This window comes from Brassica rapa, chromosome A01 (assembly GCF_000309985.2).
Source record: "Brassica rapa cultivar Chiifu-401-42 chromosome A01, CAAS_Brap_v3.01, whole genome shotgun sequence".
NCBI lineage: Eukaryota > Viridiplantae > Streptophyta > Magnoliopsida > Brassicales > Brassicaceae > Brassica > Brassica rapa.
In genome coordinates this window covers 26,278,844-26,304,839 of record NC_024795.2, presented here as the reverse complement: position 1 = coordinate 26,304,839, position 25,996 = coordinate 26,278,844, and the positions used below count along the sequence as shown (strand labels likewise).

Here is a 25,996-nt window from a genome sequence, read left to right as displayed (position 1 = left end):
TTTTATTGGTTATTTCACAAATAACCCCTTTAGAATAATAATCCAGTGACGAGGAAGTTTTATAATCCAATAATACCTGACCACGTGTATGGGTTAGATCTTTTCCACAATCCGATTAGTCAATCTAACAAATACTCTGTGATCCGCCGTATATTAATAACAAAACATTACTTTCATTTGTTTTTACCACCATTTTTCTTTTGACCCAAACCTTTTAGTTTTATAAATTTTAAATTTAATCTTAATTCAATCGAGGAGGAGAGAGAGATAGTAACAAAGGAAACCGCCGTCGCCGGATCTGGCAGTGTCCCCATAGACGAAAGAACTACTTTCCGATCTCAGTAAAGGAGTTTCTGTTTATAAGATTCCCCCCCCCTCTCTGTCGTGCGGTTTCTGGATTGAGGATTTAAACGGAAAAAAAAAACATGAGGAAGAAGCTCGATACTCGCTTCCCAGCTGTAAGTTTTTATTCTCGTCTCCATTTGATTATGTCGGGATTCGAAACTCCAATCTCCCGGATCGAGTTTCTTCTAAGACCAAGTTTAGATTAAGTAAATGTCATTTCTGGTTGACCTAGCACTCAATTGGGGGAGACTTTCAGCTATTGTTGGATATAGTGTTTATAAAGAGGACTATTGTCACTGGTTAACATTAACATTGGGATTATTCAAAGAACTGAACTTTTCGTTTGTGTGTTAATGTATTACGTTTGTATATAATGATTGATGAACTTTCGTTTTTTTTTTTTAATTTTCAAGGCTCGTATTAAAAAGATTATGCAAGCTGATGAGGATGTTGGCAAGATTGCTTTGGCAGTTCCTGTCTTAGTCTGTGAGTCTTTTTTTTTTTTTTCACTTCAGTTTTAAGGATACGTTTTTTGCTTAATTACATGTTCTGTTATTGCAGCAAAATCGTTGGAGTTGTTCTTGCAAGACCTCTGCGATCGTACATATGAGATTACCCTCGAGAGAGGAGCCAAGACCGTGAGCTCGCTGCACCTGTAAGCAACTGATTATTGCTTTACCTTTTTTTTTGCTTCTTCATATTGTCGCTGAGTGCAGAGTATGAATGGGTTTGCTTGATTGCATTTTAGAGAGTTAAGATGATGTTGTTAAGCGGAAGAGCTTTCAACTCATAGGTCCTATTCTGAACGTCCAACACCGAGAGGATGTTGTTGATGTTACAGAACTTTATACCACAAATTTGTGTCATAAAGTACATTTTGCTCTTTTTCTTCATACGGTGTTTGGTGATACTACTGCCTCCACGTTTTTTAAAAGCTGTTTTGTTGTTTACAGAAAGCATTGTGTGGAAAGATATAACGTGTTTGATTTCCTGAGGGAAGTTGTGAGCAAGGTGCCTGACTATGGCCAAGCGCAAGGGCAGGGCCATGGGACTGGTGATGTTGCCATGGATGATCGCACCATCTCCAAGAGAAGGTTAGACCTTTTGGCTCCGTATACTCTGGTTATTTAATAGATATAAGCCAGTATCAAAGCTGATGTGGAATTGTTGATTTAAACAGGAAGCCGATTAGTGACGAAGTGAATGACAGCGACGAGGAAAATAAGAAAAGCAAAACAGTGAGCTCATCTTCTTCTTACTTAACTTCATTTAGCGTCTATTCATGTATAGTACTAACATCCATTGAACACTGTTGTTGGCATTGTGTTTGTTATTACAGCAAGAGGTGGGGAATGCTAAGCCGAGTGGCAGGGGTGGTAGAGGGAGAGGACGAGGAAGAGGCCGCGGTGGACGAGCTGCCAAAGCAGCCGAAAGAGAGAATCGGAACCGCGAGATGGATCTCGAGACCGCCATGGCGGAACAGCCACCTCCTCAAGACAGTTCCCAGATGCATGTGTCAGTGTCATCACCCCAAGAGAACGAGAAGAAGGATGCCGATGGCGGCATTGCAGCATCAAACGAAGACGCCAAGCAACAACTCCAAAGTCCCAAAGAAGGCATCGACTTTGATCTCAACGCTGAATCTCTCGACCTGAACGAGACCAAACCGGCGCCTGTCGCAGCGGCGGACGCAGCTACGACCTCAGATGAATATCCTGGCTGGCCTATGGAGTTGGGCAAAATCGATCCAACACAGTTAGCAAGTTTGGGTAAGAGAATAGACGAGGACGAGGAAGATTATGACGAAGAAGGCTAAGGACAAAGCGCACAAGTAGGACATAAATAGAGTAGCAGCATTTAGCAGTTTGTCTAGAAAAATGCTTCTCCTGTTATCAAAGTTTCTTCCTGTTTCAGTTTATTGTATGAACCAAAGACTGTAACTTAATTTATTTCTTCTGGTATGTTATTTAAGGGATTAATAGTAGCATCAGAAGTTAAAATATCTTACAGAGTAAGCAAACAGCCAATATTATTACATACGGAACTAGTCATGGTGTTGCTCCATGTGGTTGAGATGGAGAACACCTTCATGGTTCTTGTGAACCTCCACCTTGAACTTCTCCTCCTTCTCTCCTCTCTTCAACTTCAGAACCATGTTGTACTTTGCAGCCTCCCCAGTGACCTGAAACCATAGTGATATCAATGGCAGACAGTATTAAACAAGGTTGAACACGAGTAAAGAAAGATACCTCAGCGTTGGCATGAACAACCTCCTGAAGTTCATAAGGAAACAAAGAGTTAGACCTCTGCTGTATAGTCTTAACAGCATGATCAGCAACGTGCTGCACTTCCGGATCATCTCCTGGAACTTCCCTCCATCCAGATGCACCCTCATCTGAATTTTCATGATCAAAACTCTTCCTTATACACAAAAGGTATCTCCTTTTACTCAAAGTTCATACCTTTCTTGCAGCCAAGATCTGAGGGAGTGATGGTGGCAGAAGGGGAACCATCATCACTAGCAGGCTTGAACTCCTGCAACTCCTTGAAGTTCAACCAAGGCTTCACCCACACTTTAGCCTCGTAAAGCTTCTTCTTCCCAGCCTCGATGATCTCCAGAGTCAGGTGGTGCATCGTTCCCGCCACAACTTGCTCTTTCGCCTTCACCACTCTCGCGAACTCGAGCAGTGCATTCTACAAAATTGTAAACGTAAACTCAATTAATCAGATCACTACACGTCATCCTCCAGAATAATCAATTCCTAAAAATCTCTAAATCAATCGGCGCTAGATCAAAGCAGAAACACGAATCTGAGAGAGAGAGAGAGAGGGAAACAAACCTCTTTCTTGTTGTGTTCATCGACAGCGAAACGAGCGAGGCTCTCGACCTCACCACTGTTCTGGTTAGCAGGTACATCGCGAACGCCTCCGAGCATGGCCATGTCTTCGTTGCAGAAAGTAGCGATCAGGGGGGAAATGAAGATGGGGGAGAGAGAGATAACAATGATGAAGAAGAAGAAACGGCTTTGCATCTTTTTTTATTTGGTTCGGTGAATCTTTGAGTTTCTTTTTAGATATTTTCGGTTTTTTCAGTCGTCGAAATGTCAAAATTACGGTTTGGGATACGGTTTGGTTTAGTTGGTACAGTTTTAATTTTAGTTCATATTTAAATTTCGGGTGAAAGTATTTGTATAATTCTATAATTAATGTTCAGATCTGGTTCGATTTTGAATTTGGTCTTGTAATTCATAAGAAAAAGGTGGCTATTAGAGTTTTGGACCGGTTTAATTCGATCTAACCGGTAACTGTATCCAAACCTTATACTATATACACTACGCTAAGGTTTCAGTTTCACTCGAAAACGATGTTTGGAGATAGCGACACGTTATGCGAAACCTGTCGGCACTTGAAACCGACCATAAAAATCTATCCTGATTTGTCTATTGAGGCCCATTTTAAAGCCCATTTCAACTTTCATATAGTATAGCAAACATCGCAAATATATCTCCTCCGTTTTATTTAGTTGGGTATTCCCTTATTGTTTTCAGATACAAAGCTGCTGCTATTACATAGCAGCGTCGAGGAAGGAGTTAACAGAAGCAAAGGACCTTTGATTGTAACCTATCAATTAAGGTTACCTGCTGCTATTACATAGCAGCGTCGAGAAAGGATTTAAAAGAAGCAAAGGACCTTTGGTTGTAACAGTCAAGGTTATCTCCAGTATTCACTCCAAAGATGCCACAGTACCTCTGATAAAACCCAATCCTATCATAGACTCTTGTGTCTGGGCCATGTCCACACTCTAATCCACCGTTAATGATATTTGTTGTCACACCGTACCCCGGTACTCTCCCGGCCGCAATGTCTGCGGGTGAAGGCTGCCACTGGCCGTTGATCACGGCATGGCATGAAGGTTTCGGAGACTGAGGAGTCATCCAGAACCAAATCGCGGCTTTGAAAGAGATCACTGGGTCGTTGGAGACAAGGTCAGGGTTGTTGAGTAAGTCTTCTCCAATGGCTGCTCCACACTGTCCGTAGTTGTAGTTCCATGACAGCTGCATAGGTCCTCTTCCGTAGTAACGTTTGCCTGGTACACATGGCCACTGTCCGCTCGGTTGACAGTAGTCTGAAGAAGGACTCACCTCTTCCTTGAAACAGTATCCCCATGCATATGGTCCGTCTGGTGCTGTTGGCCACCCACCTTCAACATCCAAACATCCATTTCATTAATATATTACTCACAACTTAGTCTAACACATTATTTATTTACTCACAATTTAAATATTTATTACAAAAATACTCAAAACTCTTTATTTGTTAAAACAGATAACGATGATTGACGTGTTAAGAATAGTTTGGGATATAACGCGTTGAAAATTTAAAATGTTTTTTTTTTTAATTTACGTGAAGTTTATAGTATTTATTGGCAAATGGTAGCTTATATATAGTATATAATATAAATAATTGTGTTTGCTTTTGGTGTTTGGGAAAATATTGTTTTGAAAATAATAAAATAAAATCTGTTATATTTTTGTACTAAATATTTAAATTGTTTTCTTTTGAAGATTATGAAAATTTCAGACATTCATTCCGTTTGTAGGACTTGAGGAATAACACACCATACCAACATAAAACTTATTGTTTTTGGAAAAAGATGAAACATAATCAGGGCTTACCGGTGGTTTCGTGGGAAGTCTGACCAAAGAAGGCGGAGAGCTCTTTCTTCCTTGCGACAGTGTCTCCATTGTTGCAGAAGCTTGGGAAATATTTAGCGGCGGTGATAAAGGCATCATAAGTGTAGAAACCTCTAGCGGGACAAGCGGCATCGTTCCTATGTTTAAGCATGTCATCGAACTGAGATCTTGTAATGATATCAGTAAGACCGCCGGTGGGATCAGGAGGAGGAGGACCAGGAGGAGGAGGACCACTGGGAGTGCACTGGCTTTGGCAGCCAGGCAGCGCACAGTAAGCTTCGGTGGAACCGCACCATCCGTACTCGCTGCAGCATAGATTGTTGGGGCAGAGAGCACCTCCCGCTTGTCGACCACATTGCTCGGCTGAAGAAAATGATAAAAGAAACAAAAAGTTGAGTAAGAGAAGTAGTAAACTCTTCATTTTGCTCTGAGTTTGATGGTTTCTTACTGAGGCAAGTAGGGGGGTATTTATACTACTATACTATGCAATATACAATCAATGAATGTTAAATTTAATCCACAGTTATAAGATATGTGACCGTCGTCCGTGGAGTATCGTGGGTTCACGATCAAATTTTTCACACATAAGAAGAAGAAATTGTGATCTCGAGATGAATTAGTATAAGGTAGCGCATTGGACGAAAGACTCCCATTTAATTTTATAATAACTCAAGACGAAATTATACACATGTTTAATTAGTTATTATAAGGTTTCACTTCCTATTCTAATGATTTTTCCCAATGAGTCATGGTTAAAACTATTGTATTGATAATCTCGACGAAACCTACGTGCATGCAACTACTGTACATAATAATATAAATGTCTCTTTACGTATAATACACAATAAACACTTTGACTACATCCATGTGGGCTGTTTGATGTCTCTTTTAAAATGAGATAATAGAGTATTTATTTGGATTAGAAGAGATCTTATCTAACTTTCACGCCTAGCTAGATAAACATTAATGATAAATAGATAAACTGGATATAGGCAATTCGTTGCATATACATGGGAATACTTGTATCTCCTTGATTGCTCTGAATTTGGAGACTCGGTTTACAAAGCATTAATCTTAATCTCCATCATCTGCTTATTTTCTCTTGTCTTAAAGGGAAATCAACTACTTTGTCACACATCTCTTAACTTTTTTAGTAGTATGATCCAAGTTTTATTCTTCCTGAAAAAGCGAACTATTAAGCCTATGTGAAGTTCCATTTATTTTGTTTCTAATGCGATTAACAATTAATTATTCATCTTTTATCAATACAGATTACCGTTAATCATGTAAAGAAATGTCTTGGTGACGACTTTTATTAATCCTGTAGAAACTTGAATGTCAGAATGGGTTAAGACATCTGTTTTTTTTTTCGAAAGAATTTTAAATTTATTCACTTCAAAAACTTTTGTAGAACCTAATGCTATTTATAAATTAAAAGAAAAAGTCTATATGGAAAAAAGAGAAGAAAAAAATGAAACAATCATCAGCTTCCAAACCACATTTCCATGGCCTTTTCATGTTTGCTATCCACTTTCCTTCTCAAGGAAGATATTCTATTTCAAATCAGTTTATCCGAAACTCTATGATGAGTCTAGTAGGGGACTGAGGGGCCTCTCCCACTCGGCGAGTGTTTAACAACGAACTGATCATGTTTAAAGCCAACTAGCAACATAGTAGCAAGAATAAATATACAGATGATATATAGCAACGAGGTACAAATTGTTTCATTGCTTACTAGTGACAGTTTCAAGGACTGGTTTTCTGCCTATTTGGCTATAAAATCTAACAAGGAATTTGGCTACAAAAATGTACATAGCCATGGTTAAGATATTTGTAACACCAATATCATTTTCTCTCTAGAACGGTGTACTACACTAAAACTATAAAAATTTAGTACTGATTTCAACAGAACATTAATGTTTCTATTTGAAAAGGGAAAAAGTAAGTTTTTTTTTTCATTTTTAGTTGCCTTTTTATATTGATATAATGAATTTACTTTGATTGCTTTTTTTTTTTTTGGTCAAACAACAATGCATTCATTCATTCAAACATAAAGAGTTATCCTCCAACAGAGGAGTTTACAGAAAACAGAATGAGAGCAGATTTTGCCACCAAATCAGCCTCACCATTAAAGGTCCTAGAGATAAAGTGAAAAGAAATCCGATCAAAGTACGACAAAGCATGATAAATATCAAACATGATACCGAACAGTTCAGGTTGAGTAGCTTCCTTCTTCAGTAGAGAGACGAGGGAGAGCGAATCGGTTAGAACGGCCAGGGATCGGACGTTTGAATAGACGGCTGTAACAACCGTGAGGCGAACAGCTATGGCCTCTGCCATAAGAGCTGAAGATACATGAGAGCGAGGCTCGCTCAGGTTCGGAATGCGCTTGAGGTTATTTCCTGAGAAAATGCCTCCAATTCCACAGCCACCAGAAGAACTGTCCCACGCTGCATTGACTTTACACACGAGCACATCAGGTGGAAAAGACGGTGGGGGTGCGCCGGAGATCTCCGATCCCGATGGTCTTGCGCTGAGGACCACTCCTTCGCATCCAGAATACACTTCAAATCTGTCTCTGCACCGAGAACACTCTGTTTTCAAACATTAGCTTGTTCCGGGACTTCCACAGATTCCATAACACCCAAGGCCACAAAGGATCAGAGAGGCCAGATGGTGGAAGAGGGGTATATATTGATCCAGCTTTAATGAGTTCCGCCATTGACAGCAGCGAGGCGGCCGGTCTGATGCGCACCGGTAGCAGGTTCCAAACCTCCTCTGCAAAAGGGCAAGTAAGAAAAACATGGAGGTCGTCCTCATGTGCTCCGCATCGCTTACAGTTGAAGGGAGGAACTCTACGTTTACTAAGATTCTCGCTCACTGGAATTGCTTTCTTTGCGATTCTCCAAAGGAATTCTCTGATCTTGGGGATGGTCTTGGCGCTCCGTATATGCTTTTGCCACTCCAATGGTTGTTGGTCCTTCTCCCATGCCCATTTATCCAGAATTCCCAGCGCATACCCTGACTTGGTAGAGTAGGCTCCATTCTTCTCCGGTAACCAAACCAAGGAGTTTAGAGACGGGCCTGCACTGGTTCCTCAGAATACAATCCTCATACTGTGGTAAATGTTCCCTAATTCTGTTGATGTCCCATTGATTTGATAGGGGACAGAGTAGATCGCTGACTCGGAGAGAGTAAGCAAACTCCGGCGGAGGACCTATAGGCCGAGACGGCGTCACAAAGGAGAGCCATGGGTCCTCCCAAACTCTAATCGATTCGCCATTTCCGACCACCCAACTCAGTCCTTTCTTCAGGAGTTCCCTGCCAGCAATGATGCTTCTCCAACCATGGGACGCCGAGGCAGGAACCGTGCAAGTCAAGAAAGATGAGTCCCGGGCATATTTGCCAAGTAAGAGCACCCCCATTAGTGAACTTATGGGGGGTTCACATAGATTCCAAAAAAAAAAAAAATTAAAATAATGAATAGTGATGAACCTGTCTCTCCCCAGCACTTCCCAGTAAACCTGGTTCATCACTGTAGCGCGGGTCCCACAACACGTGGCGGCCCGCGATTGGTCCAATTAGTTAATTTTTTTTTTTTTAAACAAAAATCAAACAGAAAAAAAAATAATAATAAAAAATACTTTGTGAACTCTTTTTATGGGGTTCACTGATGCAGATGCTCTAAGAATTTCAACTTTCATTTCAACTTTGTTGTTGTAGAGATAAATATGAAAATAAATTTAAGTATAAATTTTTTTTTGAACAAAAATCTAAATATCACAGATTGGATTTATAAGCCCATTCCAACTTTATGTAACAAAAGTCGAAAATATAACTCCATATCTTGCGATATAAGGAGTTCTTATTTAGTTTGAAAATTAAACCCTTATTATTTTCCGGTACAAAGTTGCTGGATATCACTCTTTATTAAATAGCAGCGTCGAGGGACAAATTACAGGATCAAATGGCCGTTGGTTGTAACAATCAAGATTATCTCCGGGGTCAGCTCCTAAGATAATCTATCAGCAACTCTTGAGTCATAGCCATGTCCACACTCTATTCTACCGTTGAAGATATTCGTTATCACACCGTAACCCGGTAATCTCCCGGCCGCAATGTCTACCGTTGAAGGCCTCCATAAACCGATCAACACGCCGTGGCTCCACGGTTTTGGAGGCACAGGTTTCATCCAGAATAAAATCGCGACTTTGAAAGCTATCACTGGGTCGTTAGAGACAAGGTCAGGGTTGTTGAGTAAGTCGGCGTTAAGGGCTTGTCCGTACGCTCCGTACTCGTGGTTCCCCTGCAGCAGCACAGGTCCTCTTCCGTAGTAGCGCTTGCCAGGTATGCATGGCCACGTGTCACTCGGTGAACAGTAGTCTGAAGGAGGATTCATCTCTTCCTTGTAACAGTAACCCCACGTGTATATCGAAGTGTTTTTTGGATGACCAGTGGATTCGTAGGAAGTCTGACCAAAGAAAGCGGCGAGTTCTTTCTTCCTCGCGGCAGTGTCGCTGCCTCTGGCGAAGCTGGTGAAGAAATAAGCCGCGGTGATAAAGGCTTCGTAAGTGTAGAAACCTCTAGCGGGACAAGCGGGGTCGTTCCTATGTTTAAGCATGTCATCGAACTGAGATCTTGTTATGATATCAGTAAGACCGCCGGTGGGATCAGGAGGAGAGGTGAAGGAGGAGGAGGAAGAGGAGGAGGATGACCATCAGGAGTGCACTGGCTTTGGCAGCCAGGCCGCTTACAGTAAGGTTCGGTGTCACCGCACCATCCGAACGGGCTGCAGCATAGATTGTTGGGGCAGAGAGCACCACCCGCTTGTCGACCACATTCCTCGGCCGAGGAAAAAGATAAAAGAAACGAGAAGATGATGAGTAAGAGAAGTAGTGAAGTCTTCATTAATTTAGCTCTGAGTTTGATGGTTTATTACTGAGGCAAAGTAGGAGGTATATATACTACTACTATGCAAATATACATTCAATGAAATGTTAAATTTAATCACATCAAATTTTGTATTTTTCATAGTTTGATATGTGATCGTGGAATATGGTGGGTTTGCGATAAACTTATTCACAAAATAAAATAAGAAATGGAGATCTCGAGAATGAATTAAGGTAGCGAATTGGAGAAAAGACTCCCATTTAATTTAATAATAATGACTCGAGAGTAAATTATACACATGTTTAATTAATTATTATAAGGTTTCTCTTCCTATTCTAATTTTTTCTTCCATAATTATGGTATTAATAATCTCGAAGAAACCTATGTGAAAATTATCTATACTAATTATGTACATTAGTTGGCTACGTGCATGCAACTACTGTACATAATATGATCTATCTCTCCATATAATATACAATAAGAGCACCTCCATCAATTAGAACCCATTAGGGGTTCTTTAGATTAAATTAATGTTTAATTGTGTGATTTGATAGCTTTAGAACCCTTGTTAATCTATTTAATTTTTTCATCCTCCATTGGTAGAACCTCCATTGAGGTTCTTTAAATTTTAATTTTTTTTAAAAAAAAATTCTTAAGTAAAATAATTTAAAATAAAAGCATACATAAAAGTTTTAATAAAAATGACATGAAAACATATTAAAAATACAAATACAAATCGTGAACGAGAAAAAACCGATTAGTTGAAATGTTGATGTGTTCCAAATTTTTGCCATATATTCTCAACCAAATCAGCTTTCAATCGTTGATGTATTTTGTTATCTCGGACTTCATTCCGAATGGTCAGCATGCTCATAATATTCTCGACATTTGAAGGCATCCCTGATGTAAAGTTGAGATCGACTTGTGAACTTCGGCTTGATTCCGGCTGTTCGAAAACTGATAGATCATACAGAGTGTGTCCATCTCGTTCATCTTCCACGATCATATTATGTAAAATGATACATGCTCGCATTATTTTTCCAATTTTTACTTTGTCCCACAAAAGAGCAGGATTTTTGACAATAGCAAATCGAGCTTGCAGGACCCCAAAAGCACGCTCGACCAAGCGATGAAGTGAGAAGCTTTCATAGTGATCCCAATATGCCCTCGTCTCAAGTGATACTGCCAAAATAAAACCATCAGCAAATCTGAAAGTCATCAAAGACGCTTTAGAGGACAGAGGGGTGAAGTAAACATCGTACCAGATCGCTGTGAGTTCCTTTGGAGATTTGGTTTTCGATCTATCCAAATCCATGATCGAATCCAACGGTTTCGTTTTCAACGGTGAGAAGAAGAAGAAGACTGTTCGGTGAAGATCTGTCGAGACAGGCAACGAGAGGACGAAGAGAGCTTTCTTCCTTGCAAAATGAGAAGAAGAAGATGACCGATCATTCATCGGAGTTTCATCCTTCCAGAGATCGTCAGAGAATCGCCATAGACGGAGAGATAAAGAAAACACTACAAGAAAATATGAATATTGCTACCACAATATTTGTCACAATATATTTTTTTTTTCGTCACAAATTTTCTATTGTGACCGATTTGTGACAAATTATAAAAAGTCACAATAAAATGGTCACAATTCAGTTTACGTGTCAAAATCGTCACGATTTTAGTGACCGTTAACCACAGTAACAAATTTGTCACCAATTGTAACAAAATGTCAAAGTCACAAAAACGACACAATTTGTTACTAATTAAATTGTCATAAATACGTTACAAATTGTGACCAAAGTTAAGCCACAGATTTGTCACAAGTTGTTACCAAATATGTGTTACCCATTAGTAACATATTCTGACCAAAATTATGTCGCATATTCGTCACAGTTAGCTACCGAAAGATGGTAATGAAATTGTCAAAAAATCCTTTAATTTGTGACGTTTTATTGTTACTAATCTTGTAACATATTATGACTAACAGAGTGAAAAAAACAGTGGCAAATTAGTCACATATTGTAGTTACAACATCAGTTTTAATTATATAAATATTATATATAATATACGATGAAACACTAAAAACATTACCATTAATATACCAAAAAAACTTAACATCAAAATCAAATAACAATGATAGGTTCACAAAGATAATCACATGAAATAGTCTTAACAAAATACATAATAAAAGATATTAAAAACATGGAGTGAACGTAAGCTTCATGGAAAGTGGAAATCTCTGGTGGTGGATCCAAGTCTACGCACTTAGATTTGTGATAGACTGAACAAGAGTCTCCATATTCTCAAGTCTCTTCTGAAACTGCAGATTCTCTTCACAGCTCTGTTTTAGTTCTGATTCCACCTCTTGCAATCTTTGTGTTAAAATTTCAACTTCTTCAGAAGCTTCGCGTGCATTCCACGAAACATCACAAGCTGGTAAAACTTTATTGTGTAATGCTCCAAGTCCAAAGACACGTCCCTGTTTAGACATTCCAACAGCCTAATAGAAATGACAAAACATGAGAACAAAAACAAAAGCACTACAATAACTGTAACTACAATAAATAAATACTACAAGATGTACTGATAGTCAGTCTCACCATTATCAAAATGACAAAACATGAGAACAAAAACAAAAGCACATGAGAACAAAAACAATTACAAATTAGAAAAGAAATAATACAAGTGATCAGAAACTAGAATGGAAATATAAACCTTACCATCACATCTTGAACTTTGGCATAGGAACATAAACCCGCTCTATGTCGATGCGAACCTAAACCATTGCGATCAGACAATCGAAAAGCACATGCACTAGCACTCGTTTTTTTTTGCTTTCGGTGTTGCCCAATAAGCTTGCATAGTGGTCCAATAGTCAGACAAAATCCAGTTAGGTTTTACTCCTCCTTTCTTTCTAATGAGGCGATATGCAACAAATTTCTTAAACTCCTTTTCAACTGAATAGTTGATCGAAGCATCCCAATTAAACTTTTTCTGAGAAAGAGTATAGCAAAGATGATGAATGAATTATAAAACCATTACAGAATTAGATAAGAAACATAAAATCAGTTACTCAGCGTTAAAATAAAGCTAAGACCATAATATCTGAGTTTTCATTACAAAAGCATGGTGATGGATGCGAACAATTACGTTAAGGTTAGCAAAATCATGATACAAAACTTTGATACAGTTTTAGCAATTCAACTCCAAATCCAAATCCAGAATCAAGTATAAATTACCTTTTTAACTGGAAACAAACCAAACGTAAGAAAGACGACAAAGAGACCGAGAGAGAAACAAATAAAAGAGATATCTAGAGAGATAATCTTTTGGGGGTTTTAATGGATCGTGAATTTTTTGGCAACACTAAGCGGTATAATGAAAATTTTATGCCTCCACTAACAAAATTTAAGGCGGCTTGATTAAAAAATTTAGAAACCCACTATCTAATTTTAAGACGTGTGGTTATTTAACACAAAATATTTACTTAATGAAAATAAGAAAACTATGTAGCTTAAATAAATCATAGATAATGACAAAAAGTAACAAACATTTTTAGTGAAATAACGAGTAAATTCACCAACCAATAGAATTTCGTTATTTTAAATATAATATCTTAAAAAAAAATATTATCAAGATATATTATGTTTTTAAAATAAAAAAAAGTAAAAAATAAATAAAAAATATTAGTAATTACAAAAAAAAAGAATGTAAAAAATATTTATTTTTAACATTTTCAACAAAACATTAAACCCTAAAACCTAAATCTTTGGATAAACCCTAAATCTTTGGATAAACCCTAAACTTTAAATCATAAACACTAAATACTAAAACTCTCATGAGTTTAGGGTTTAGGGTTTAGGGTTTATGATTTAGGATTTAGGGTTTAGTATTTTAGTGTTTTTAATTTAGAGTTTAGGATTTATTCAAGGGTTTAAGGTTTATCCAAGGGTTTAAGATCTAGGATTTATGGTTTAGGGTTTAGTGTTTTGCAGACAATGTTAAAAAAAAATTATTATTTTTAAATAATTTTTTTAACTACTATTTTTTTTTAGTTTTTACTTTTTATTTTAAAAACATAATATAACTTGATAATATATATATATATATTTTAAAATATGAAATTTGAAATAACGAAATCATATTAGTTACTTAACCTAGAGCAGAAAGGAAATCATTACTTGAAGTAGCAGCTCAAACAAGCTTATGAAGCATAAAGCCTTGACTGTAATTAATTACTACCAATGTCTCAAACAACAGCTTATCAAAGTATATAAGCATGAAGAGTTATAATGGCTGTCCAAGTAGATTGTATACGAGAATCTACTTTCTTGAAAATGATAACAGTTACGTGGCAATCCATTAGTCCAACTAACGATATAACCTTTGTTGCAATCCATCATTTCCAAGAATCGTTGTTTAACAGAATGAACGCAACAAAAAATATTAAGTTAAATAGGGGTTTAAGTAAAAAAAAAATGCTGAAATATAAATCTTGAATCAAAATAAAACACAAACAACGACCAGTTTAATCAGACTCTGTTCCGAAACTTCAATATCTGAATTTCCATCTTCCTCATCTGATCCAAGATTTATCATTATGATCACTCACATCATCAAGGTACTCTGCTTGGCCATGTAGATTTGTTAACGTCTCGACTTGAACAGAATCGACATTCACAACTGGAGAATCATTTTCAAACTTATGTACTTAAGTTTAATAGCTAGGCTATAAAAGTTCATGCATACAATGAAAATTTGTAGTTTAAATATGAACTTTTTATATGATTATATTTTCTTGTCAACATTTAATTTCTTATATGAATTTTCAAATCTGATTTTATATAAGTTATATGCATGTTTAGAATTGAGTTTTGGTCACTATTTCAGAGAAAATCATGTTTTTATGTTAAAGATAGAGATAATGGCTTAATTTTGAAATTAAGAGAATTTTTTTTTCTGAGTATGATATATTTTTAAATACTCACGTGCTTTCATTGTAACTAAAAATAGTCATAAAACATGATGAGTTTTTTTCTTTTTCATAACGGTTACGTTGATGGCATAATTACAGACATTGAAATTGTAAAATTAATAACATTTTGCTCGCATAATTTATAGCAATATTTATGACAAGTTGTTTGTCTCTAATTCTTCATCATTTGTGACATTATTTTGTTACTTAAAATTAAGTCACAATATTATGACTAAATAGTTACCATTTAGTAACGTAATAACTTGGTCACAAGTTAGTTAACAATTCGTCACAATATTGTGACAAACTATTTTGACACAAAAATTAGTCACAATATCCATCTTTTCTTGTAGTGAAAGAGGAAGAAAGAAAAAAAAATATGGGTTTCGACGGAAACCCCGAAGAAGGAGAGAGAGAGTAGTAGAATCTGTCCAATTAAAAATAACCACGTAGCGGTTCTAACAAATCCTAAAAATGCCAAGTTAATTACCGGTTCTCTTCTTTCTTTCTATTTTTCATTTATTTTTGGGCCTTTATTTTTTTGAAACCCCTTGCTAGAGCTCCCGATGGAGCTGCTCTAAGCATTTCGACTTGGTCCTATCTCTATCCATGTGGGCTGCGTGTAGTCTCTTTAAAGGATAATAGAGTATTTATTTGGTCACTAGTAGAGATTCGGACTTTGTACCTAGCTAAAGGAACACTAATTAGTGATAAGTAGATAAACTAGATCTAGGCAGTTGCATCTGGTCACATGGGATCTCACTATTGATTCCACTATGAGTTACCATTCTGCGTCTGGTACAGGCATACAGCATACTACTACTCAGTGTAGCTCTATATTTGCAGACTCAGTTTACAAGCATTATCATAATCTCTCCATCATCTGCTACTTCTACTGTCTTAACTCTTGAAGGGAAAACAACTACCAGGCTCATCATCTACTTTGTCACACATCTCCTCAACTTGTAGTAGTTTGATCCAACTGTTTTTTGTTCCTCTGAAAAAGCCTTATTGAAGGTAATTTTTAATTGATAAAGGATGAATAATTGGTTAAAAAGGTGACTTTATCTCTTTAGAGGAAACCCAAACTTTGTAAATAGTTTCTCCCACTGCAAATTGAATCTGTGTATCAGTAGTTACAGCCGTAACCTCTTTACCACTAGGCCAACTAGACGCCGATATCATTTGAGAATTTTACAGTGTATAGTTAGTTTACTTACCATGGTTTAGCTCTAAACAATTATTTAACTTTTTTGTTTACTGTGTCTACAGAATCGACAATCATGTTAACGATTCGAAATAAATAGCTTTCGCGGAATTTAGTAAATATATTAAAAAACCAAAAAAATTAGGTCGATCGTTTACTTTAAATCTCTGTGTATTAGTAAGTTGGAAATCATAATTAAAAGTTGTATATTAATATGGAAATTTTCCATTTTTAAATGTTAAAGTACTCCTAAAACACTCTCAATTATTTTTTCCCTTATTTTGTTCATAAAAGTACTTTATTTTATTTTATTTTTGTAGAGATAAATATGAAAAAAAAATTAAAACATTATTCACAGACGTCACATCACAGATTTAAACCGAATTTGATTAAGACTTGAGCGATTTGCACCGTAAATATAGAAAGAGTGAGAATTTGCGGAAATGGAAAAATGTACAGCCCAGAAGTAAGGCCCAGCTTCGATAGGTGAGAAAAGACATTGATAACCCTATAGCTATTCTTTTTACACCGAGAAGCAGAAAGGGTTTTGCAGTTATGGCATGCAAGTAATGATTAGGAAACATATATATACAGCGGACCGTTTATAATTGTTTGGGTCTATATTCAAAAAATACTATTTTATACAAATTATTATTTTGTTTTCTCTCTCTCTTCTCGCTTACTTTTCTCTCTTTTTCTCCATTTTACACATGAGCTTTCTAATCTCCTTCTTTCAAAAAGTATTATTTTATTCAAAATTTCTTGTTCTCTCTCTCACCACAAAACCTCCGATATCGCTTTTTTCTCAAACCTTAAGGTTTCGAATGACATCAAAAGATTATGATCACACTAACTAATAGTCTCGCATCACATTACTGTTCTGTATTTTCAAAGCAGATTTTCTTTATCCAGTTCGTCTTGGTATCCTTATGGAGATCTGTTAGATACGAAAAGATAATATAATAATTAACCATCTAACATGAGTTACTAATGTTTACGTATTTGTTAGTTTAGCCGGTTAACATTTGTTTGTTTAGCCGGCCAACAAATATATTTTTACATATTCAAATCAAATCTTTTCATGCAATATATTTGTTAGTTTAGCTGGCTAACAATATATATAAACAGTGATTTGCTAACAATAGCTATGTTTACCGGCTATTTGAACACTAAAAAAATATTTTATTTTATAAAAATATATAATTTAAAATAGTCCACGTACGGTCTATATAAAAACATGTATGGTTAAATTTTGTGAGAACATCAATCATAAGTTAGCAAGGTTATCCTCCGACATAACCGTACACTCAATGTTTAGCTGGTTTTAAAATTTGTGTTATACGGTTATTTGAACAATTGACTGTCTTTAATTTGAAATGGCAAAACTCATGTTTCAAGAGACGCATGTTTTACTTCACATATATCACAGATACAAACATCTTTGGCAACAAAAAAAATGATAAGAAGAAGATGCTCCTCTGCTCTGAAGTTACAAAGCAAATGAAACCATCAGAAATAGACCATCACATGCTCAATATTTTTACATATTCAAATCAAATCTTTTCAGGCAATATATTTGTTACTTTAGCTGGCTAACAATGTATATAAACAGTGATTTGCTAACAATAGCTTTGTTTACCGGCTATTTGAACACTAGAAGAATATATTTTTTTATAAAAATATATAATTTAAAATAGTCCACGTACGATCTATATAAAAACGTGAATGGTTAAATTTTTTGAGAACATCAATCATAAGTTAGCAAAGTTATCCTCCGACATAACCGTACACTCAATGTTTAGCTGGTTTTAAGATTTGTGTTATACGGCTATTTGAACAATTGACTGTCTTTATTTTGAAATGGCAAAACTCATGTTTCTAGAGATGCATATTTTACTTCACATATATCACAGGATACAAACATCTTTGGCAACAAAAAACATGATAAGAAGAAGATCCTCCTCTGCTCCGAAGTTGCAAAGCAATGAAACAAAATATTTATCTGAAACAAAATCCACAGAAGAACTAAGCAAAAGGTGTAGATTCCTACGAGACTGAAGACGAACATAAAGCAAAGCAGATGAATAAACTCAGAAACCTTATCAGTAAAGTGAAAAACAAAAAAAAACAAAACGAGAGCAAGGATCTACCTTTAAAATTAAAAGGGCTAAAGTAACAGTTTTTTTTCTGAGATTCGATTCATTCTTCATGGCTTCAGGAAAATGCTAAGAAAACGGAGAACAAAAGAGAAGCTTTTTTTTTCTGGGAAAATGCAAATCACTTTCCTGACACAGATAAGAAAATAATTTGGGGGGAGAAGGGAGATGAAGAGAGTCAGTTTCTAGAGAATGCATGTATCGATTATCGTGCTTCTCCTGACACAACACAGTTTCTCATGCGTTGTAAATATATATAGACCAGATAGTTTTGAAAATATAAATAGGGACAGTATGGACAATACGAAAATACACGACATCAAAAAAGTATACTTTCCATCGCTGCAAATTAAGGGGTTATGTTTGTATATGCAATGCAATTTCTCTTAAGACTTTTAGTTCCTAATTATTATTTGAATGGGTTTGTTCAAAAAAAAAAAGATCATCTCCACCGTACACGTGGAGAAGCATCGTCGATTACGATGGGCTTTTCTCACTTGAAGTCGGTTTACTGGCGTCTATATAAAGCAAAAACAAAAAGCAGCCAGACATATCTGTGAAAATCGAAACGAAAGAGCGAGACGGAAATGGTGAAGTCAGAGAAGAAGAAAGGCAAGGAAGAGAGGAAGAAGAGGAAAGTATCGCGACCCACCGCTAATTTCTCAGAGCTACGTAGTGCCAATGTCGAGAAGAAGAAGAAAGGATTCGCGGAGCTGCGCGACGATCTGTTCCGCGAAGCAGCGAAACTCGTCGCGGAAGATCCTTCACAGAGAATCGCGATCCTCATCAAACCTCCCGCCTCCGAATCGAACGTGGTGATGCAATCGTTCGGGTATCCGTCTGCGGAAGGAGTTGTTCGACAGTTCCTCAAGGATTCTGCTCCTCCTGTTCCGGTAACAGAGGACGACGACGAAGAGGAGGACGAAGAGGAGGATGAGGATTGGTGTAAGTATTACTGGTGGGAAGATGAGAAGCTGCTTAATTCGAAGGATCCGGTGGAGATTATGGCAGCGATGGAGGAGATGAAGAAACTTCAGAAGCAACTCGAGATGTATAAAAGTGAAACAGGTCAAGGCTCTGGGACTCAGGACGATGCATCCAAACCCTAATTGCAGATGCATGTTCAAGTTCAGCGACGTCGTTTTAGGCTTTAATTATAAGTTATATACAGTTAGTTGCTAATTTGGAGTCAAGACTATGTTTTTACTTTTGATTATCTTATGGATTCTCTGTTGATAGAGCTAAAGCTTGATAGTGCTACTTATTAAAACATCAATGAATCTTATGACTTCTTTGTGGTTCTTTATACAATCTTTGCAAGGTTTTTGAGTTTATCAATCCATTATACTGAAATATTATTAGGTGTTAGTGTGATTACCATTAGTTGCTCTTAGCCTGAGATATTGAAACACATGAGTTGTGTTCATTCTTTCTATGGGATGGGATCATAACACACAAGGCGAGTTGGGAACCAATTGTCACTTTGACCTGTCCCTGATGTAGCTTATATTGGCAAATATAGGGGAGCATTTATTAGAATACTCACAAATCACATTGTAAGTTCATCATTAGTTCAATGGTAGTAGATCCATGCACCAGGGTTGATAAACTTTTCAAATACATTGGCTGTTCATAGATATTGCTCTGACATTAGCTTATCCCATATACTTCACTTGAATCAATATGGATTTCGTCTACTGTTACACATTTTCATAAGTGAACTAGTCACACCAGAATCTAACTCTACTGAGTATCATACTCAGAACCACTCATAAGTACAAGGATGCTAGATAAATATCGGAGTATGTAACCGAACAAGAGAAACAAGGCAAATAGGAAGACACAGAGGTCGATACTGTTGATGTTCTCAATTCCCAGGGAGCTCCACAACTATTGGCGCAGAAGATTTCGAAGCTCCTTAGCGTTGCCTTAGAGGTCTCTGTAAAACAACGGGTTGAGGTTTGTATTAGTCGTCTCTTAAACAGAAAAAAAGAAAACATGAGTGGGAAGTGTGAATGGGATTTTACCCTTGGTTCATTGTTAGCTTCACGGGGTTGTCTACTACTCCTTCTAGTGTCTGCGTCTGCATCAGCCTCCGTCTTGTCATGCTTATAAAACTCTTCTAAGGCTCTTCTAACAAATAGGCGGACTAGGTTCACTTCCATTGCCGATACATTAGGCATCTGCATTTTTATAACTCGGTTATGGTACTTATTATTGAAATCATTCTTGAGATGTAATGGAGAAAAAGGTAACGTCAAGAAGAGGCAATAAAAAAACACTAACCTTCACTGCAGATGTACCTACAAATGAATGAATGATCCCAAGTTAGTCTCGAGTGTGTGAAGCCGCACATCTCTGATGTCCTCGACTAGTGATCTCACCTATACCAAAAATTCGATAACGGTTCTAAAGGATACAAACACATGGGTTTAGAAGGGAGAGACAAATGTATGATGTTACCATATACATGTCTGGAATATCATGACGTGCAGTGCCAAAAGTGAGATTTTTCAAATACTAAAGATGCAAGGGGGGGAGCAACTAAACAAGTAGTCTCTAAAAATCGCATACTGATCAAAAAGAAGTCTAGCAATCTGAGTCAAATTGTCCAAGTTCACAGAGGTAAAAGTACAGTTAAAAATAATTAGTACACATATGATATAATTTCCATTTGCATTCAAAAGTTATCTGCAAAAAATGTGAAATTTTTTTATGTTACCAACAGACAACCACGCCGGAAGGCGGAGAGTGCATTTGCCTCTCCTCTTTAGTGCCACTGCAAGCACAGAGGCACTTGCGTTGGAATCTGAGGAACGAACCGACCATAATCCCCCTGTCACCGGTTCAAAAGTTAATCATATGGTTAACTAAAAATTTCACCACATGGTTTCAAGATTCTATAAAGCTGTGGAGAGATTACAGCGATGAAATTGAGCGGGTTCATATTGGGAACAATCTCCACCATTTCGGCTTCTGCCATGAACTCAACCTGATGTGAAATGCTAAAATCAATTACATCATTGCAGACAGTAAACGAAGAAACAATATACAAACAAAGGGGAGGAGGAGGAGAAGAACCTGGTTCGATATTTTGATTGAACCAACCTCAAACCAAAAATTGTGAACCAAACAAAATTTAAACCTGATTCTTCACACGAGAGATGTGGCATGTGTTTGCTGTGTTTTCTTAAAGAATCAAAACTCTTTTGTGTTGATGGCTTTTTCACGTCATGATTACATATACAGCTAATTGTTGCTTCAAATTTAGTAACAAAGAATCTTAGTATAAATGAAACAGTTGAGAGACTATACAGCCGATGATGTGCTGAACGAAACTGATCAAAGCAAGAACGAAACTGATCAAAGCAAGAACGGAGCATTTAGAAGTTTCCATAGGTATCTCAGTGAGGGAAAAGATTCTGATTCCGGATAGGATGAAGGGTCATTAGTTGAATTGACATGTAGCTAACTACTACCAATACAACGTTGCTTGCAGCTCAAGGAAACAGTGATGGAGTGGTTTAACAAGAAAAGTCAGTCCCCTTGGGACAAAAGTTGGTAGAAGTGAGGCCTCACAATACGGCTTACGTTATCTCACTTGTGGGAAAGGGTAAACAATCATAAGAGAATGTAATTATTACAGGACCACTTTGTCTGGACCGACCATATTACACAACATCACCAATGTTAAATAAAACAAAGAAAAGCTAAACTTTGTCAGGGACCAATCTCATCCCAGTTGAGTCATTTACAAAATGCCAAAGCAGAAAGAAAGAAAAACAACAAATGTACTTGCGAGAAAAGGCGAGAATTAAAAAGACAATTAATCTTTGCAGAAACTGAGTTTAACGATTTATTTTATTGTTCTCCATATGTACACCCACCAATACTTGCCTCCATTTTTTACACTGAAACACCTGCTTCAACAGCTCTACCTCTGTTCATGTCAAGATCTTTGTGTGCTCCTCCTCCTCTCCCCTGATGTTTCCCTTGATGCTGCGACCAATACCCGTACGCCCTCAACACTCTGTCTAGCAGCTCTTGCGGCACCGGCTCTCCTCTTCGTTGCTGCGGTGATATACTTGCTGTATGAACCAGAGTCTTCCACTTATCCTGTAAAATCACATGTTCTCGCAACATTAATCTACTGTTATAATTGATACATGTAACGCCGGGCATTTATATTTTCTTATAAAACTCGAAGTGGAACCGAACTAGAAATAGTTCGGCTTTGTTTGGATTTAAAGCCAAAAAAACAAAAATCCCTCGAAACCCTGAATTAAACCGAAAAAATATTCAGCTTTTGGATATTTTTTTATTTTTAAATTATATTTAACATATATATAAATTAAAAATAAATAATATTTTTATTATATTTTGAATATTTGGATACCCGTTTGATTCTCGATTCGGTTTTGGATTTATGGATTTAGAAGAATAGGAACCGTTTTGAGTTTTTGTAAATTTTGGTCCGGTTTAGGTTTTTTCGGTTTGGTTTTGGGATAATATGCCCAGGACTAGATATGTTCCAGATTTACACGTTTGGTGTGTTTACCTTCAAGTCCACGTAGGTCCGATGATCTGCATCCTCGAAAGCACGTAGCTTCACATCACGCCATCTGTGCGATGAGATACATCGAACCATTAGCTTTTTGAGTTTTTTGATATTAACACCACGACCAAAACCACATAAAACTATGTATACCTTCCAGTCCCCAGCTCCTCAACTGCTTGTACGAGAGCTTCCACCTCTGTCACAGAGAAGGGTCTCCTGGTTCTGCGCTGAGCAAGCTCAGTACGCTTAGGTTTCTGGTTTAAAGGAACTATGGCAAGCGCCTCAGCTTCCAAGGCTGGAAGTGGAACAAGCGCTTTTGGATCAGTTGAAGGCTCTTCTTCATCAACAGTTATCTCCTTCTGATATGGAATTAACTCGAGGTGGTTATTGTCTACAATGTTTCCTGGATTAGCCACGTCATCAGGATGGGGAGTTTCAGTATCTAACGTGGGAGAGACAGCAGACCTGGAAAGATCATTAACAAGCGCTTTTGCTTAAGAATCTTCAAGAAGAAAGAAAGACAGCGATTTAGTAAGTACCGTTCAGACAGGTTTGTAGGGTCGATTGGCAGTGACACAAGAGGATCTTGGGAACACAGAGGCACAGGAGCTTTGCTGGGACCAGGCTCCAAGGTGAACCCAAGGTTGGTTAGATTCTCTTCAGATGAGATCCCAGACTGTGACAAAGTTTTCTTGTCATCTCTGACCTTCTTTCCATGTACTAATACACCAACGCGTATTCCACCGCTGAGTAAAACACTGACAGCCTCCATCACCGTCCTCTGTAATCAAAAGGGTGGTCAAGGGTCACGACTCACGACTCTGTTATGCGAGAGAATGAAAGAAAATACACATTGCCAATGTACCTTTAGTGATCCTACAGTTGCAGTTTCTGGAACTTCAATAAAAAGCTCTGGAATCCTAAAGGACTTTATGCTTAGCTTCACTGCACCAGAGATAACAAAACAAAAATGAGAACCATATTATAAATGTCTTAGTTACATATATCAACCGGTCAAGTACCATGGAAACCCTTTGACTGAGGACCACAACAGCTAAGATAAGATAAATAAACACCTGAATCACGCTTCTCAGGTAACTTGGAAACACTTCCACTACTGAGTCCACCATCCGAAGTTACAACCGAGCTTCTGTCCGGTGATCTTCTCCTCTTGTAAATGGTCTCACGCTGCCATGCGTTGTATCCGTAACACGACTTCCTTTTGCGGTAAAGAGCCTTTACGCCAGCATCTAGACATTCAAAATCAAAAAGTCAAAACAGTGCAGACCACAGTGAACCAGGTTGTGAATACTTACCAGCTCTGTAGTGTCCAAAGTCCTTGGCCATTTGTTTCCAGTATTTAGACGAAAGCGACTTTCTTATTCTTCGAATGGTAGGAGACCTATACGACTTAAACTTACTGCTAAACTTATGGTAACTATATAATTTTTCATCATCATCATCTCTACCTAACTTAGTATGATTCCCTTGTCTATCAAGGGAACCATTAGAGGTCTTATTCAGACAAGATGGTGATTTAACATCACCATCCACGCACACTGACTTCGGAAACTGCACACCTAACGCAGTTGCATCCTCTAAGTTGAAAGCATCAGCTCCCAAGCCTCCATCTTGTTCAAACCCAGTATTCACAATAACATCACCTCTCTCCTCAGTGACGCCTTCAGATTTAACGTTCTTGGTCTCACACACAGGAGTTCGCTCCAAGATGCCGTCATCAGGAAACGAAAAGCTGTTCACCACACACGTCTTCTCATACGTAGGCCTTGACACAGAGTTGCCTTGGTCAGAGGACTCAGATTTCAAATGGTCTTCTTGTTTAATCTCTTTACGACAATTCTCGTGAGTATTCACTTCAAACGCGTTGGAAGACGCTGAGGAACTCTCGCATTCCTCTAGCAGCTTGCCGGCTAGAGAAGCCAGCAAGTCCATTGCATCGGTCCTCTTGTTTACGACCTTCCTCTGCTAAAAAAAAATCAACCGAGAGTTAGTAGTCATGAGAGAGACAGATCAAGAAGATGAGAATGAGATGATACCCTGCATGAACGAGGAGCCTTGGGGATATTGGGGTAATCAAATCCAACAGAGACGCATTCTAACTTCCTCTTGAACACCATCTCTCTCTCTCAGCTAATGCATAAACAACTACCAACACAACACGAAACAAAACATTAACCTTGAGACTAAACGTAACTTGAGACGCACGCATATGTATAATCCAAACAATGTTACACATTTTCAGATCCAATGTTATATGATATAAACACGCAAACACACAATAATTCAATAATTTCGAAAACATCAAATTGGACACAAAGCATCAAACTGAACAAATTGGCTGTTCCCAACCAGATCTCCGACAAGTTCCCAATTATGTCGACCCGACCCGACCCGGTAAAGAATTTAAATCGGAAATTTGAAATCCAGATCAGACACAAGGATCGAAATTCAACACAGATCGGATTCGATCGAAACTCACCTAAATCAACGTCACCAGCTCCTTGATCACGATCCGAGGCCAACTTCAATTACAGATCACGCAGACAGAGCTTCCAATTACCAATTTGATGTTTTTTTGTTTGAGGATATAAAATAATGTACAAAGGAGAGAAATTAGAATCGATCTATACAGAGAGTTTTCGAGAATCTTGAGATTTTAAAGAAGGAAGAGTTATGTCTTTGTCCGTATAAAAGAAAGAGGATGAGGGAGACGTGAATTAAAAATTAAAAACCCCCCACAAAAACAAAAACCCTTTTTTTAATATATTCTCGTATAAATAAATAATAAAAAGTTTTTTTTATTGACCACACAAATGACGATGGGGGTTTTTGGGGATGAGGCAGTTGAGGGGGGGAACCGGTTGTTGACGGTTACACTCGCAGTTTTTATTAAACCCTCTCTCTCCGGTTAACCGGTTGTTGAGGGGTCACCCTTCTCTCTCGGACCATTTTAAAAAAAAAGAAGATAGGGTTTTGTCAGAAGAATCTTAATTTTAGGGATGAAATTTTTACCCTCAGAGACACATTTTGTCTTATTAATTTCACTCAGAGTCACATTGTGATACAACACACTTTCTTTATGCTAAGTTTACTAATATAACCCTCAACAAGAAACATCTTTACTTTTTCTTCTAACCAACCAAATTGATTTGCTTT

At 37.5% G+C, this 25,996-nt stretch overlaps 6 protein-coding genes, 1 long non-coding RNA gene and 1 pseudogene across 12 annotated transcripts; 3 read left to right on the top strand and 5 right to left on the bottom strand.

Annotated features, from left to right (window-relative positions):
• The first annotated feature begins 185 nt into the window (after positions 1-185).
• On the top strand, positions 186-2,311 carry LOC103845524 (dr1-associated corepressor). The gene is made up of 6 exons (XM_009122395.3): positions 186-458; positions 759-831; positions 907-1,000; positions 1,299-1,439; positions 1,526-1,583; positions 1,685-2,311. Exons 1-6 carry the CDS (start codon positions 426-428, stop codon positions 2,159-2,161), a joined length of 876 nt encoding a protein of 291 aa, XP_009120643.2. The 5' UTR covers positions 186-425; the 3' UTR covers positions 2,162-2,311.
• Positions 2,278-3,425, bottom strand: BCPI-2 (cysteine proteinase inhibitor 12). The gene is made up of 4 exons (XM_009122405.3): positions 3,186-3,425; positions 2,808-3,039; positions 2,595-2,740; positions 2,278-2,527 (listed from the first exon to the last, which is right to left on the bottom strand). The coding sequence occupies exons 1-4, from the start codon at positions 3,375-3,377 to the stop codon at positions 2,390-2,392; spliced, it is 708 nt and encodes a 235-aa protein (XP_009120653.1). The 5' UTR covers positions 3,378-3,425; the 3' UTR covers positions 2,278-2,389.
• Positions 3,426-3,429: 4 nt separating this feature from the next.
• On the bottom strand, positions 3,430-8,795 carry LOC103845514 (endochitinase CH25). The gene is made up of 3 exons (XM_009122384.3): positions 8,738-8,795; positions 5,022-7,043; positions 3,430-4,546 (listed from the first exon to the last, which is right to left on the bottom strand). Exons 2-3 carry the CDS (start codon positions 5,458-5,460, stop codon positions 3,993-3,995), a joined length of 993 nt encoding a protein of 330 aa, XP_009120632.2. The 5' UTR covers positions 5,461-7,043; positions 8,738-8,795; the 3' UTR covers positions 3,430-3,992.
• Positions 7,051-10,341, bottom strand: LOC117134290 (annotated as a pseudogene).
• A 260-nt stretch (positions 10,342-10,601) lies between these two features.
• Positions 10,602-21,380, bottom strand: LOC103846136 (DNA replication complex GINS protein PSF2). Its single transcript, XM_033292551.1, is given in 10 exon segments — positions 10,602-11,111; positions 11,192-12,423; positions 12,644-20,200; positions 20,289-20,444; positions 20,548-20,580; positions 20,583-20,645; positions 20,725-20,755; positions 20,836-21,049; positions 21,052-21,097; positions 21,185-21,380. Coding segments are annotated over 8 exon segments (624 nt in total). The 5' UTR covers positions 21,245-21,380; the 3' UTR covers positions 10,602-11,111; positions 11,192-12,423; positions 12,644-20,179.
• LOC103845485 (agamous-like MADS-box protein AGL97) lies at positions 18,801-19,565 on the top strand. Its single transcript, XM_033292540.1, has 2 exons — positions 18,801-19,325; positions 19,359-19,565. The coding sequence occupies exons 1-2, from the start codon at positions 18,849-18,851 to the stop codon at positions 19,368-19,370; spliced, it is 489 nt and encodes a 162-aa protein (XP_033148431.1). The 5' UTR covers positions 18,801-18,848; the 3' UTR covers positions 19,371-19,565.
• LOC117134294 lies at positions 20,520-22,096 on the top strand. Its single transcript, XR_004458537.1, has 3 exons — positions 20,520-20,764; positions 20,847-20,848; positions 21,012-22,096. It is a non-coding gene; the product is annotated as an uncharacterized LOC117134294 (long non-coding RNA).
• LOC103845457 (telomere repeat-binding protein 3) lies at positions 21,937-25,566 on the bottom strand. Of its 6 annotated transcripts, none has more exons than XM_033292487.1 (10): positions 25,381-25,566; positions 25,320-25,350; positions 24,877-24,985; positions 24,136-24,805; positions 23,896-24,069; positions 23,685-23,764; positions 23,359-23,600; positions 22,970-23,284; positions 22,820-22,883; positions 21,937-22,377 (listed from the first exon to the last, which is right to left on the bottom strand). In XM_033292487.1, the coding sequence occupies exons 3-10, from the start codon at positions 24,955-24,957 to the stop codon at positions 22,168-22,170; spliced, it is 1,836 nt and encodes a 611-aa protein (XP_033148378.1). In that variant the 5' UTR covers positions 24,958-24,985; positions 25,320-25,350; positions 25,381-25,566; the 3' UTR covers positions 21,937-22,167. The 6 variants fall into 6 exon arrangements, with proteins under 6 accessions (XP_033148378.1, XP_033148379.1, XP_033148385.1 ...); XM_033292488.1 differs by having other exon boundaries at positions 24,136-24,802; positions 25,381-25,565; XM_033292494.1 differs by having other exon boundaries at positions 24,877-24,917; positions 24,952-24,984; positions 25,320-25,544.
• Between the last annotated feature and the right edge of the window lie 430 nt (positions 25,567-25,996).